Source organism: Equus asinus, chromosome X (genome assembly GCF_041296235.1).
Source record: "Equus asinus isolate D_3611 breed Donkey chromosome X, EquAss-T2T_v2, whole genome shotgun sequence".
Taxonomy (NCBI): Eukaryota; Metazoa; Chordata; class Mammalia; order Perissodactyla; family Equidae; genus Equus; species Equus asinus.
The window spans coordinates 33878259-33889734 of NC_091820.1; the positions used below are offsets into that span (position 1 = coordinate 33878259).

At 44.5% G+C, this 11476-nt stretch overlaps 1 protein-coding gene across 4 annotated transcripts; it reads left to right on the forward strand.

The window, feature by feature from the left end:
* The first annotated feature begins 5251 nt into the window (after positions 1–5251).
* Positions 5252–9032, forward strand: USP51 (ubiquitin specific peptidase 51). Of its 4 annotated transcripts, none has more exons than XM_070502276.1 (3): positions 5473–5686; positions 5792–5988; positions 6153–9032. In XM_070502276.1, exon 3 carries the CDS (start codon positions 6310–6312, stop codon positions 8326–8328), a length of 2019 nt encoding a protein of 672 aa, XP_070358377.1. In that variant the 5' UTR covers positions 5473–5686; positions 5792–5988; positions 6153–6309; the 3' UTR covers positions 8329–9032. The 4 variants fall into 4 exon arrangements, with proteins under 4 accessions (XP_070358379.1, XP_070358377.1, XP_070358378.1 ...); XM_070502277.1 differs by having other exon boundaries at positions 5482–5686; positions 5916–5988; XM_070502278.1 differs by lacking the exons at positions 5473–5686; positions 5792–5988 and adding an exon at positions 5252–5385.
* Positions 9033–11476: the final 2444 nt, after the last annotated feature.

Consider the following 11476-nt stretch of genomic DNA (forward strand, 5'->3'; position numbering starts at 1 on the left):
AGAGATAATTATTTAAAATTGGTGCTCTCTTGATTCTGCATGCTTTTGCTTTTCTTATTTAAAAATCTTAAAATTTTAGATATCAAAATATTCTACCCATTGAAAAGAACTATAACTATTCTTCAACGAGAACTAACAATAACCGAAAATTTGAAAATCAACATAAAAACCAATGTGTTCAGCAGCAGTACCAATTATGTAAATTAAACATAATGACGAAGTAGTGACTTGTTCTAAAGCATTGAGTACTGCATAAAAAGTGGAAAACGCAATTGCACTGGCTACCATGAGACAGGTCAAACTTGCAGTCAATAAGCACCGTGGATGTTTCTCAGATGTCACTGCAGTAGGATGCCCATTTAGCAGTGGTCAGCATGACATCTAATGATTTATGTGAAAATTTATGTCATTACCTTAAAACTTCTCACAGGTTCTATTATATATATTTACCGGCACGGAAATATTTCAGTACTAAAAAAAAAATTATGGTTACTGGTGTGTACTGTTTGAATATCAACTCCACATTCATGCCCTTCTGCTGAGCCTCCAGGTAAGCCCCTCTTTCAGAGTCTCTGCATAGTCAGACCTGAAGGGATCCTCCAGTTATAGCTCCAGCGTCCTCACCCCTCCCCTACTGGGACATGCAGTCTGTTGGCTTCTTCAATGAATGAGGTTTCCTGACCCCCCCCCCCACAAATACTCAGTAATTTACTCAGAATTGTGTGGAAACATAGTGAACTGAGCCACATGCTCCAATTACATTCTACCATTTAAAGAGCTGGAGCAAAAAAATGATAAGGAGACAGATTATAGCACTGTGTCAAAAGTTCTGAAGGCTCCAGGGCTTCATTCTCATCTGTATGATCTTGAGTCAATGTGAAATGATCCCTCCGTTTTTCCAACTTTCCGGTGTGGATAATGATAGCTACCTTGCACTACCAGTGATAGGATACATTTTAATGCGTGTAGAGAAGAGTACATAATATGCACTTAATAGATGGTTTGTAATACATTTGCCCACTAAGCAGACAAAGTGCTCAGGGCATTATGAAGCAAGAGCAGTCAGAATATCGAATTCAGAGAGGTCTGTGCATATGCATGGGAAAAAGACCAGTGTCTTTCTTTATTTTCACCTACCTCTGCCTTAAATTGAGCATGTCCTTCAATTATGAACCTAGGCAAGAGACCACAGTAATATTAGTAGTACATGTGACAATGTCACCAATAAAGATTTTCATATCATGTTACATTTGTTTCACACTTCTCAAAGTATTGTTTATGCTCATCACTGCTTTGAAATTATGGTAGTTACTCTGTCCATCACTAGATACTGTTATTTAATGCATTAATAAAGACATACTTATGTTATCAAATCACAGTATTTTTTTAAAAATTGCAAGCCCATATTTCAGTTTAATAAATTTGCTATAATCCTGCATATTTAATTTTATGCATTTATTATAAACAAATATTATTCTCCTAAGGAAGCCACAGGCTACATCCAGCTGCCAAAGGGTCCCATGGCACTAAAAGTTTGAGAACGCCTGTGCTAGGAGATGTTTTAAAATGAGAATCCATAGGAAAAGGAAGGAGTTGAGCTGACATGTTGGGTATTTTCATGTATGTTCTCTCACAGGCAGGGACAATACAGAGGCTTCTGCGGTTGAAGCACCAGAGTCACGAAGGGCAGAAAGTGAAGATGAGGCTGGGCATATTTGGGTGGGGGGAGTTCGAGTGAGTTGGGAAGTTTCCATTTTGAAAAACCAAGAGGCCACAGGGAGTCACCGTGGGTCTGTGAGCAGGAGAGTGCACACAGCAGTAGTGTCTGAGGCTGCTGCTTCTGAAGGCTGGGGGCAGACCAGCTAAGAGCTGGGGCACAAGGAAGAAAAGGAGCAAAAGAAGGGATCCAGGTGGGGAGGGGGCAGGAGGCTGGCAGGCAATGTGGGTCCCCAAAGACCTAAACCCAGTTCACAGCATTCTCCCTGGAGAAGTAGTCAGGGGCAGGCAATGGCTGCAAGTCTGCCTTTTGGAATGCTGGCCTCAGAGAAGTGAGGTGACCGAGGAGAAGAGGCCCAGGTTGAGAGAAAGATGCTGCGTGAGGTTGCAGGGGGCCCATTTTAAAGGTCCTGAGGCACCAGGAGCACAGATGCGGGCTTCTTCCAGATCCCTCTCTTTCCTATTCCACTCCACCCCAAACCACCCCCAACACCTGCTGCAGTTAGAAAACCATAAGAGAAGCCACAATAAAATAGTTCTGGGAAAGCAGCCACCTCAGAAAGGGTTCCTGCTACTAAGGCCAGATGGCCTTGACCTGTGGTTCTTTATACATTAACCCACAGCAGTGGTTCTCAAAGTCCTGTCCCCATACCAGCAGCATCAGCATTCAGCACCAGCATTAGCTGATAAATTGTAAGAGACATAAATTATTGTGCCTCATCCTAGTTACACAACTAGCAAATGACTGAGTCAGCATTTCCATCTAGGTCTGCTAACCCAGAAATGAGCAACTCTTTTGTTAGCTATGGCTGAGCAAATGTCCTTACTTAGGGGGACCAAAAAAAAAGTACTTTCCTTCTAAATTAGTCTGCATTTCCAAAGACTTTTCCCTCCGGGTACTTTTATATGATTGAGATTTGGACGTGTTTTCCAGCTACACTGCCACAGGACAACTTCTTTCTTTGTGGGCAGTCACTTCACGCAGCCTTCCCTCTGCTGACAAAAGGGGCAGGGTTAGGAGAGGGTGAGGGGCTGGGGCAGGGTCCAAACTGAGGGACCCAAAAGGACTCTTCTTAGAGAGGCTGGGCCCAGCAGGGCCTTGCCTGTGTAGTGCTGCTGTACTCCGAGGGACCCCCTCCCCTCCAGATCCGGAGGGTCAGAGAAGGCCTCCTGAAGGAGGGAACATTTGAGCTGGGTATAAAGCAAGGGGAAACCAGGAGGGAGGCCAGATCCTTGGAGATCGGTCCAGACCAAAGCCAACTCCGGGGATGCAGCTGGGGCAGGACCCCTGGGGTGACTTCGGAGTCATTGTGGAATCCTGAGGACCTGCTCCCTCTCCCTGTTGTAGACCTCAGTGCTCTATTGTCAAGAGGTGGATCAGAATCACAAGGTTCAGCTTGGGTGGAGCAGGCCAGTATGTGGAGGCAATGACTGTCTGTTAGGTAGGGGTGACGCTGTTGGGACTTCCAGGGCCACTGAGCTCTCCTTACTCCACTGCAGATTTCTGCCTAAGGAGGCACACACAAGACAATGGGTAATTCAGATGGAGGGGAGGAAGCAAGGGGGGTAGGAGGGGCTGCCCCTCAGGCCATCAGAGGCCTTCATCTTCCCTGTGCCACCCACTCACTCACTAGCAGGAGGGCAGACTATTTCCTCTCTCTGACCCTGCCTCCCCTCAAAGTCCTCCTAGGCACCCACTAGTGACCCCATTTCTGCTTCTCTCACCTCACTGCCACCTTGTGAGTGCACTCCTCCACCCTCTGGTGCAATCTATCCAAATTCCACATCTAAATCTCCAATATTTACACAGGTCCAAGTTCTCTGGTGTTGGAAAATCCTGCTATCCTTGTTATTATTATATTATTTTTAATAAAAGTCCTTTGAAAACTCCAGAAGAAGACAAACTAACATACCAAAAGGCCCCGCAGTTTGAGTGGGTCATCCCATCTTTTGAGGTTCCTTCTCAAGGCTCCTATACCCAGAGCTTAGCTGTGAAAATGCTAGCCTGAAAACAATAAGCCCTCTTTCTCTGCTGTGAGGTTGGGGCAGTTAGAACCGTGAGAGTGGCGGTGGCCTTTCCACTCAGCTATGTGGCCATTAGCTGACTTGGAGGCCAAGTAACCTCATTAGGATTACTGCTAAGTTGTCCCGAGTTTATGGTAAGAACTGCCAACAGGTCAAACCAGCTCTTTTCTTACTTGAGGAACTGAGTTGTAGAGATGACGTGTAGCTTGCTTAAGGTTACAAATGCAGCTAATAATGATGGAAAAGTGTAACAGCATTGCTCTCTTGTCTCCCAGGCAAAGGTTCCTGCAAACATATTCCTCTGAAGGAGACTGACTCTTATTTGAAATTCTCAACCTATAGTCACTCTGAGCTACAGGACGGTTAGGGTGGTTCTTTTCTCCAAGACCACGTTGATCTGTACTCACTCTGAAAATTCACATGGATTATGGAATCCCGTTGACATCCTAAAATCACTGACATCCATTTGGGAAAGGCATCTACAAGATACTACCCTCAAGCCTGAGAGAAGTGAATTCTAATCCCGAGGTTTAGAGAGGATGTGCATGACTGCCCCAGAGAGATTAAATGTTGCACTAAACACCCTCACTGATGAGCAGGAGTATTCTTGGGATTGGACAGGAAGGGCAACAAGCCCTGAAGACAGCAGCTTTTGTGGGGGTTGTGGCCTTGGACACTGGATCTGTGAAAGAGAAGGAAAAATCTCCTGGGCTAAACTCCTGGAGAACACCAATCGTTTTGCTGTGTTTCTTACAGCACAACCCAGCACAGTAGTACAATTAAAGGACCCACGCACATGTGTTGAATGCATGCTCACATACATGAACTGCTTAGGAGGGACAATCCGGTGAACTGAGCAATAACTTTGGGAGAGCTTTGAAAGACAGACGTGTCCTCTTTTCCTCTACTCTAAGTATCAGGCATTGTGCTATAGGCTGATTTTAAAGTGGGGACACAGAAAGAGAGGTGTGAAAGATAAAGCTTGCCATAAAGATCCTTTACTTTATATATAGTATGATTTAGTGTTCATAACAGGTTAGGATTATTATTATTTCCATTTTTGTTTAACAGATGACACAACTAAGGCTCAGAGAGGTTAGGTGTTTTATCTGAGCTTACACAGCTGGCAAGTGCCTGGGCTCTCCTATCTGAGCCCGAGCCCTTGCTTACGCTTCCTCTCCCCACACTCCAGAATAATATTCCTCTCTCCACTTAACTCCCAGAGATCAGACTCTGATGGGTCCTTGAGGGATTCCTGCCAGGGAGTTGCCATCCCTGCAACCTCCCACCCCCATCCCGACCCCGACGCCAAGTAATCTTTTTTCTGCTGTGGAGAGTGGGCCTGTAACCAGATGAGGCCAGAATCTCCATTTCAGGAGCTTTCTCTAGAATCTGTCCCTGTAGTTACTTCCAGTAGAAGTTGTTTCAGGAAGAGGTTTGTCTGACTGCAATGGACAGTGGTGCAATTCATCACTACAGGAGAGCAGAATCCACGACTGAGGGGCCACACGTCGAGAGGGGAGGGGCCAGGGGGCGGCCCCCGTGTGACCAGCCCTGAGGAGAGGTCAGGAGAGAAGGCTGGATGAGGAGTGCCTGGACAGCCAGCAGCTGCTGACGTTCTATATCACGCGCCTGGGGCCCAAGGTAACTCAGAAACCTTTAAATAAACAGCTGGTCTGGGGGCGTTGCGGAGCCGGGGGCGGGAAGGGGCAGGGACTTCAGGGGTCGGGCACTGAAGCTGGGGACGCCGAACGTGAGGCGGGCTGAGAAGGAGTCCGAATTCTCGGAGGAATTATAGGGAATCAGGGCTCTGAAGCAAGAAACCAGGTGTGAGAGGGAACACAAGCGCGAAAGAACGTCAGAGGGCGCAAGAGCGTGGCTGACCAAAAGAGTGCGCTCGGAGATAGGGGCAAAGGGTGGAACACGGCCAGCCCCAGAAGCATAGGTAAGGTGGGAGCAAGGGGACACTTTCTTCCTCTGAACCCATTTTCCATAGGTTGTATCCTTTCAGCCATTTTTAAGGTAAAATGTTGACCCAAGTGTTTTTTAGGTCATAAGGAAAGAACGTCAGAGGAAGCTGTAGCAAAGCGAGGCTGCGCAAGGCGCAGGACAGGCACTGAGAGGGTGGCGCCTTTTTTAAAGAAGGTTCCATCTCTTTCCACCCTAATGCTCAGACCGTATCCCCGCCCCCAACTTTTCCTCCGTTCGTCCCCCCGCCTGGGCATGATCCGATCGCCTTTAAACCAGGTAACACCAGCTCTGGGAGCCTCAGACTAGAGGGGGTGGAGCCCACAGCGGCCGCCAGCTGAGCTCAAGGGCTGGTGGGAGGTGTTTCGGGGCGCTAATGGCGCACCGCGGCCGTGACGCTGGCCAAATCATTCACAGAAATCCCTGTCTCATTCTATCTACAGTCGCAGTTCGATTCCAGAGGCCTTTCTCCTCAGGCCTGGCGGTGAGCTGATGGCCCAAGTTCTAGAAGCTTCCTTGCCCTCCAGCTGTTGGGTCGGCTAGAGCTTGGCAAGTTGGGGAGGAGCCTCACCCGAGGAGGCGGCTGAGAAAGCGGGGGAAATGGAGGAGGAGGCGGCGGCGGTGGGGGCTGCGAAGGCGTGTTCAGGCCACGGAGCTGAGGAGAAGAAGCTGGAGCCACTACAAGAGCGTAAGCCCGCACCTGAGGAGAACTTGACGTGGAGCGGCAGCGACAGCGGCGACGACGAGAAGGTGCTCCCTTCACCCCCCCCTCACTGTCAGAGCAGTTCCTCTCCCCTTTGCCTGCGCCGCAAGCCCCGCCCTCGGCCCCAGCGCTGGGCCCGCTCCCGAGCCCCTCCCGGGACCTCGGCCCCACCTCTACCTCCAGCCCGTCCTCTTCCTCCACCTCAGTCCCAGCCACGGCCCTGGCGCAGATCTCGGCGTAGATCCCGGCCGGGTTCCAGGCCCCAGACACGGCGAAGCTGTTCTGGTGACCTAGGCGGCTCTGGGGATCGAGGTGGCTTAGGGGACTGGTTACTGGAGTTGGAGTTTGATCAGGGTCCCTCGGGCTGTTCTCATGTGGAGAGCTTTAAAGTAGCCAAGAACTGGCAGAAGAACCTGCGGTTGATCTACCAGCGTTTCGTTTGGAGTGGGACCCCAGAGACTAGGAAACGTAAGGCAAAGTCGTGCATCTGTCATGTATGTAGTACCCATATGAACAGACTCCACTCTTGTCTCTCCTGTGTCTTTTTTGGCTGCTTTACTGAGAAACATATTCACAAACATGCAGAAACAAAACAGCACAATTTAGCTGTAGACCTCTATCATGGGGTTGTATATTGCTTTATGTGTAAGGATTACGTATATGACAGAGACATAGAACAGATTGCCAAAGAAACGAAAGGGAAAATTTTGAAGTTATTAATTTCCACCTCAACAGATGTTTCTCAACAACAGTGTATGACATCAGGTGTTGAAGAGAAGCAATCAATCTGTGAGTTAAAAGAACAGGAACCAAAACTGGTGAAACCCAAGAAAAAGAGGAGAAAAAAGTCAGTCTATACTGTGGGCCTAAGAGGGCTAATCAATCTTGGAAACACTTGCTTTATGAATTGTATTGTCCAGGCACTTACCCATATTCCTCTACTGAAAGATTTCTTCCTCTCTGACAAGCACAAATGTATAATGACAAGCCCCAGCTTGTGTCTTGTCTGTGAAATGTCTTCGCTTTTTCATGCTATGTACTCTGGGAGCCGAACTCCTCACATTCCCTATAAGTTACTGCACCTAATATGGATTCATGCAGAACACTTAGCGGGATACAGGCAGCAGGATGCTCATGAGTTCCTTATTGCAATATTAGATGTGCTGCATAGACACAGCAAAGATGATAGTGTTGGGCAGGAGGCCAATAACCCCAACTGCTGTAACTGCATCATAGACCAAATCTTTACAGGTGGCTTGCAGTCAGATGTCACATGTCAGGCTTGCCATAGCGTCTCTACCACAATAGATCCATGCTGGGACATCAGTCTGGATTTGCCTGGCTCTTATGCCACATTTGGTTCCCAGAGTCCAGAGAGGGCTGACAGCACAGTGAGTAGGGATGACCACGTACCAGGAATCCCCTCACTCACAGACTGCCTGCAGTGGTTTACAAGGCCAGAGCACCTTGGAAGCAGTGCTAAAATCAAATGCAGTAGTTGCCAAAGCTACCAGGAGTCTACCAAACAGCTCACAATGAAGAAATTACCCATTGTGGCCTGTTTTCATCTCAAGCGGTTTGAACATGTAGGCAAGCAGAGGCGAAAGATTAATACTTTTATCTCCTTTCCCTTGGAGCTGGACATGACTCCATTTTTGGCCTCCACTAAAGACAGCAGAATGGAAGGCCAGCTGCCAACAGATTGTGCACCCAATGAGAATAAGTATTCCTTGTTTGCAGTGATTAATCACCATGGAACTTTGGAAAGTGGACACTACACCAGCTTTATCCGGCAACAAAAGGACCAGTGGTTCAGCTGTGATGATGCTGTCATCACCAAGGCTACCATTGAGGACTTACTCTACAGTGAAGGATATTTACTATTCTATCACAAACAGGGTGTAGAGAAAGACTAGTTTTACCAGACCACTTACCAGAAAAAAGTAAAAGAAATGAATAGGTGAGGATCCTGAAGTGACACACAAGCCTATCTGGAATGGAAAAGGACAATACCCATACAACAACCAGCACCTCTTGAAGTAACACAAAAACCTCTCTGAAATGGACAATGACAATAGCACCTATATGACAATTAGCACCTTGATATAAAGAGCCTACTTTACCATGGCCTATGGATCTATAAGAGGAAGAAGAATACTAACTAATGACCAGTCAGTCTTAAGAAATGAAAGGAGGGAGAAGAGGTTGAAAATGGTCACATAAAGCATAATTGAATGGAAAGGATGCTTTAGGTGGGGAGAGTGAGACTAGAGATGTTCTGACACTGCTATATGTCATTTGTTTCTACACAAATACTGTGAGAAGTCAGAGACTATTCCTTCATCAGCAAAAAGCTTCATGACTGGTGTTCCAGCTATGGCTGACCAGTCAAATGATTAGAAAAAAAGGAAAATATTTTAAAAGAAATTCTAAAAAGCTTTAAAAGAAAAATATTTAAAAAGAAAAAAATTTTAAAAGAAAAGTATTTTTAAATGTTGAAAAAAATTTAAGTTAAATACTTTTAAAAGAAATGTTTTAAAAATCACAGGGAGATTTTTAATTTAAAACTTCAAAATTATTAAAATGAGGCTTAAAAGCAAATTCTTAGAAATTCTTAGTTTAAAAAAGGTAAAATGAATAAAACAAGAAAAAAATTATAAATTAAAATTTAAAGAAGTGAAACAGTTTTAAAAAGTTAAAAGAGGAAACTCTAAAAGTTTAAGTGAAATAAAATGTTACTATAAATAAATCTTGCATAAAATATGTGTTGAAAAATCAAAGGTTAACAAAATTCATGAATAGTTTAGTGATTAAGAAATAGACTTTCATAAAACACAGAATGGAATGAAAATTCAAATTTAAGTTGAGCGAAAAGTTTAAAACAATTCAAGACATGAGACAAAATTTGTTTAAAAATTTTAAATTTAAAAAGGAAAATTAGAGAAAAATAGAGAATTTTAAAATATATTTAAATAATTATATTAATTTAAATATATTTTAATAATATTTAAACAATTAAATTTACATTTAAATTTAAATAATATTTAATTATAATTTTAATTATATGATATTTATATATCAATATATATTGATATATAAATATAATTATAATATTAAATAAATAATTTTATTTAAATAAAAACTTTAAATTTTTAAACAAAAAGGATAAAAAAATTTTAAACCTTTACAAAAATATTTAAATAAAAATCAAAGAATGAAAAGAATTAAAAGTATTCAAAAAGAAAAAATTATTTAAATTAAAAAGCTTAAATGTTTTGTTTTTTAATTTAAGCATATTAAAATACATAGGGATATGAAAGAAGTAAATGGAGGAGACAGGAATAACAAGACAAATGGGTTTAAGGGGTTTGTGAATATATATTTAAGTTTTATGTTAATACGTAATTTGAATTTGAAAAAAAAAAAGAGACTGTAGCCATCATTTTACCATTCAATTGTGAGATTGCTGCAAGGCCTGCACTCTAGTGCACCTTCCCCTCTCAAGTTCCATACCTCGTTTGATTTCCTCAAGGAAGTAGAGCTATTTCTTAGTCATGATCAACTGCATATGAGAAAGATGAAAATACTAGGGACCTTCTTCCATTTAGGCCTGCATTGCTCATATAAGTTCTTTGCTTCCAAAAAGGGCTCTTGACAATTTAGTGGCCTAGAGATATTAGATCACAACCATGAAGCTCTGGCTTTGGTGTTTAAACCCCATGGCCTGACTGAGGAAGTGGCAGGGACCCATTACTGGGGACCTCCCACCCTCCTCTATCCTCCCCTCTCCATGGGGAAATAAGACCTTTAAATTTCTACAGTAGAGCTGGAGGTTTGTGCTCCACAGTCCTGCTCATTCCTTACTCTTTTTTTTCCTTATTCCATCATTCATGCCTGGTTCCCTGAACCTCTCGCTTGCCTGACCTTAGCTACATACATCTCTGAGCCCTAGCCTGTAGGTCTCCTTCCTTGACTCTTCACCTGGTGGTTTCTACTCCTCCTTCAAGGCTCAACTCACAGATGACTTCTCTGGAGCCTTCCCTGAATGCTCTAGGCAGGTATAAATTGGAAAATTGCTCCTCTCTCACCCCTATATCCTCACTGTGCCTCCAAAGTACTTTGTCTGTACCTCAGTGATAGTACTTATTCTACTGTGATTCTGCTGTAACTTTGTGATTGTCTGCCCCTCTGCACTGAGCATTCTGAGAACAGGGAGCCAAGCCTTATCCATTTACGTGTTAATAAATGTTTGTTGAATGTGAGGATGAGTTCAGTTATTTGCTCTGTTCACCCTCTCAGTAATGTGTTCTCACCCATTCATCCATTAAGTCGTTAGGTGCCTAGTGCTGTAATACCCATGTGACCCATGTTGTATCTTCCCCAAAGACAGTGAATAAAATGCTACTCAGCTGCAGGGGATGGCTTAAGAAAGGAAGTGCTCAGTGAAGAAATAGCCTGGTTGTGTGGAGGGGGTGCCAGGTGCAATGCAAGGAAAAGAGCACAGGCCTAACGGTAGTCATGAGAGACTGGGTAGCAATAGGGAGCAGCAGCTGAAGGTGAGGCTGGGCTCTCTGGTGTGGCAACACTGCCCCTCACCACAGTGTGTTTGAACTCCCCACAGTGTTTCTCACCTTTCAACTGTGTATCACAGCTCCATGGTGTACCACATTAATTTACCTTCCCAGTAGACAGTGTGCCTCACCATTCCACAATGTTCTATATCAGATGACACATCATGACTATGTGCCACAAGGAGTGATGTCTGGTGGCTGTGTTTAGTGGAGAGTTGTAGTTTATTTGTCTGCTTAGCACTCTAGCCCTTTCCTCATTCTTTGTGGTTCCAGTGGGGCTATTGATCACTTGGCTGTGCTCCTCTCACTCCTCCCCAAAGTGGGCATGTCACTCAGGCTAAACCAGATTAGAGTTCTCAACTCCCCCACTGCTCCACCCACACCTCTCCCACAAAAGCGATTTTTCTGAGCATGGCCATAGGACCCAAGCAGGACCAATGAGAGCCCATTGCTACACTGAATATATGTAGACACTAGGACAAAGTAGTTTCTT

Coding starts and splice junctions, on each gene's coding strand:
- USP51 (XM_070502278.1), top strand. CDS start 6,310: ATGGAGGAGGAGGCGGCGGCGGTGGGGGCTGCGAAGGCGTGTTCAGGC.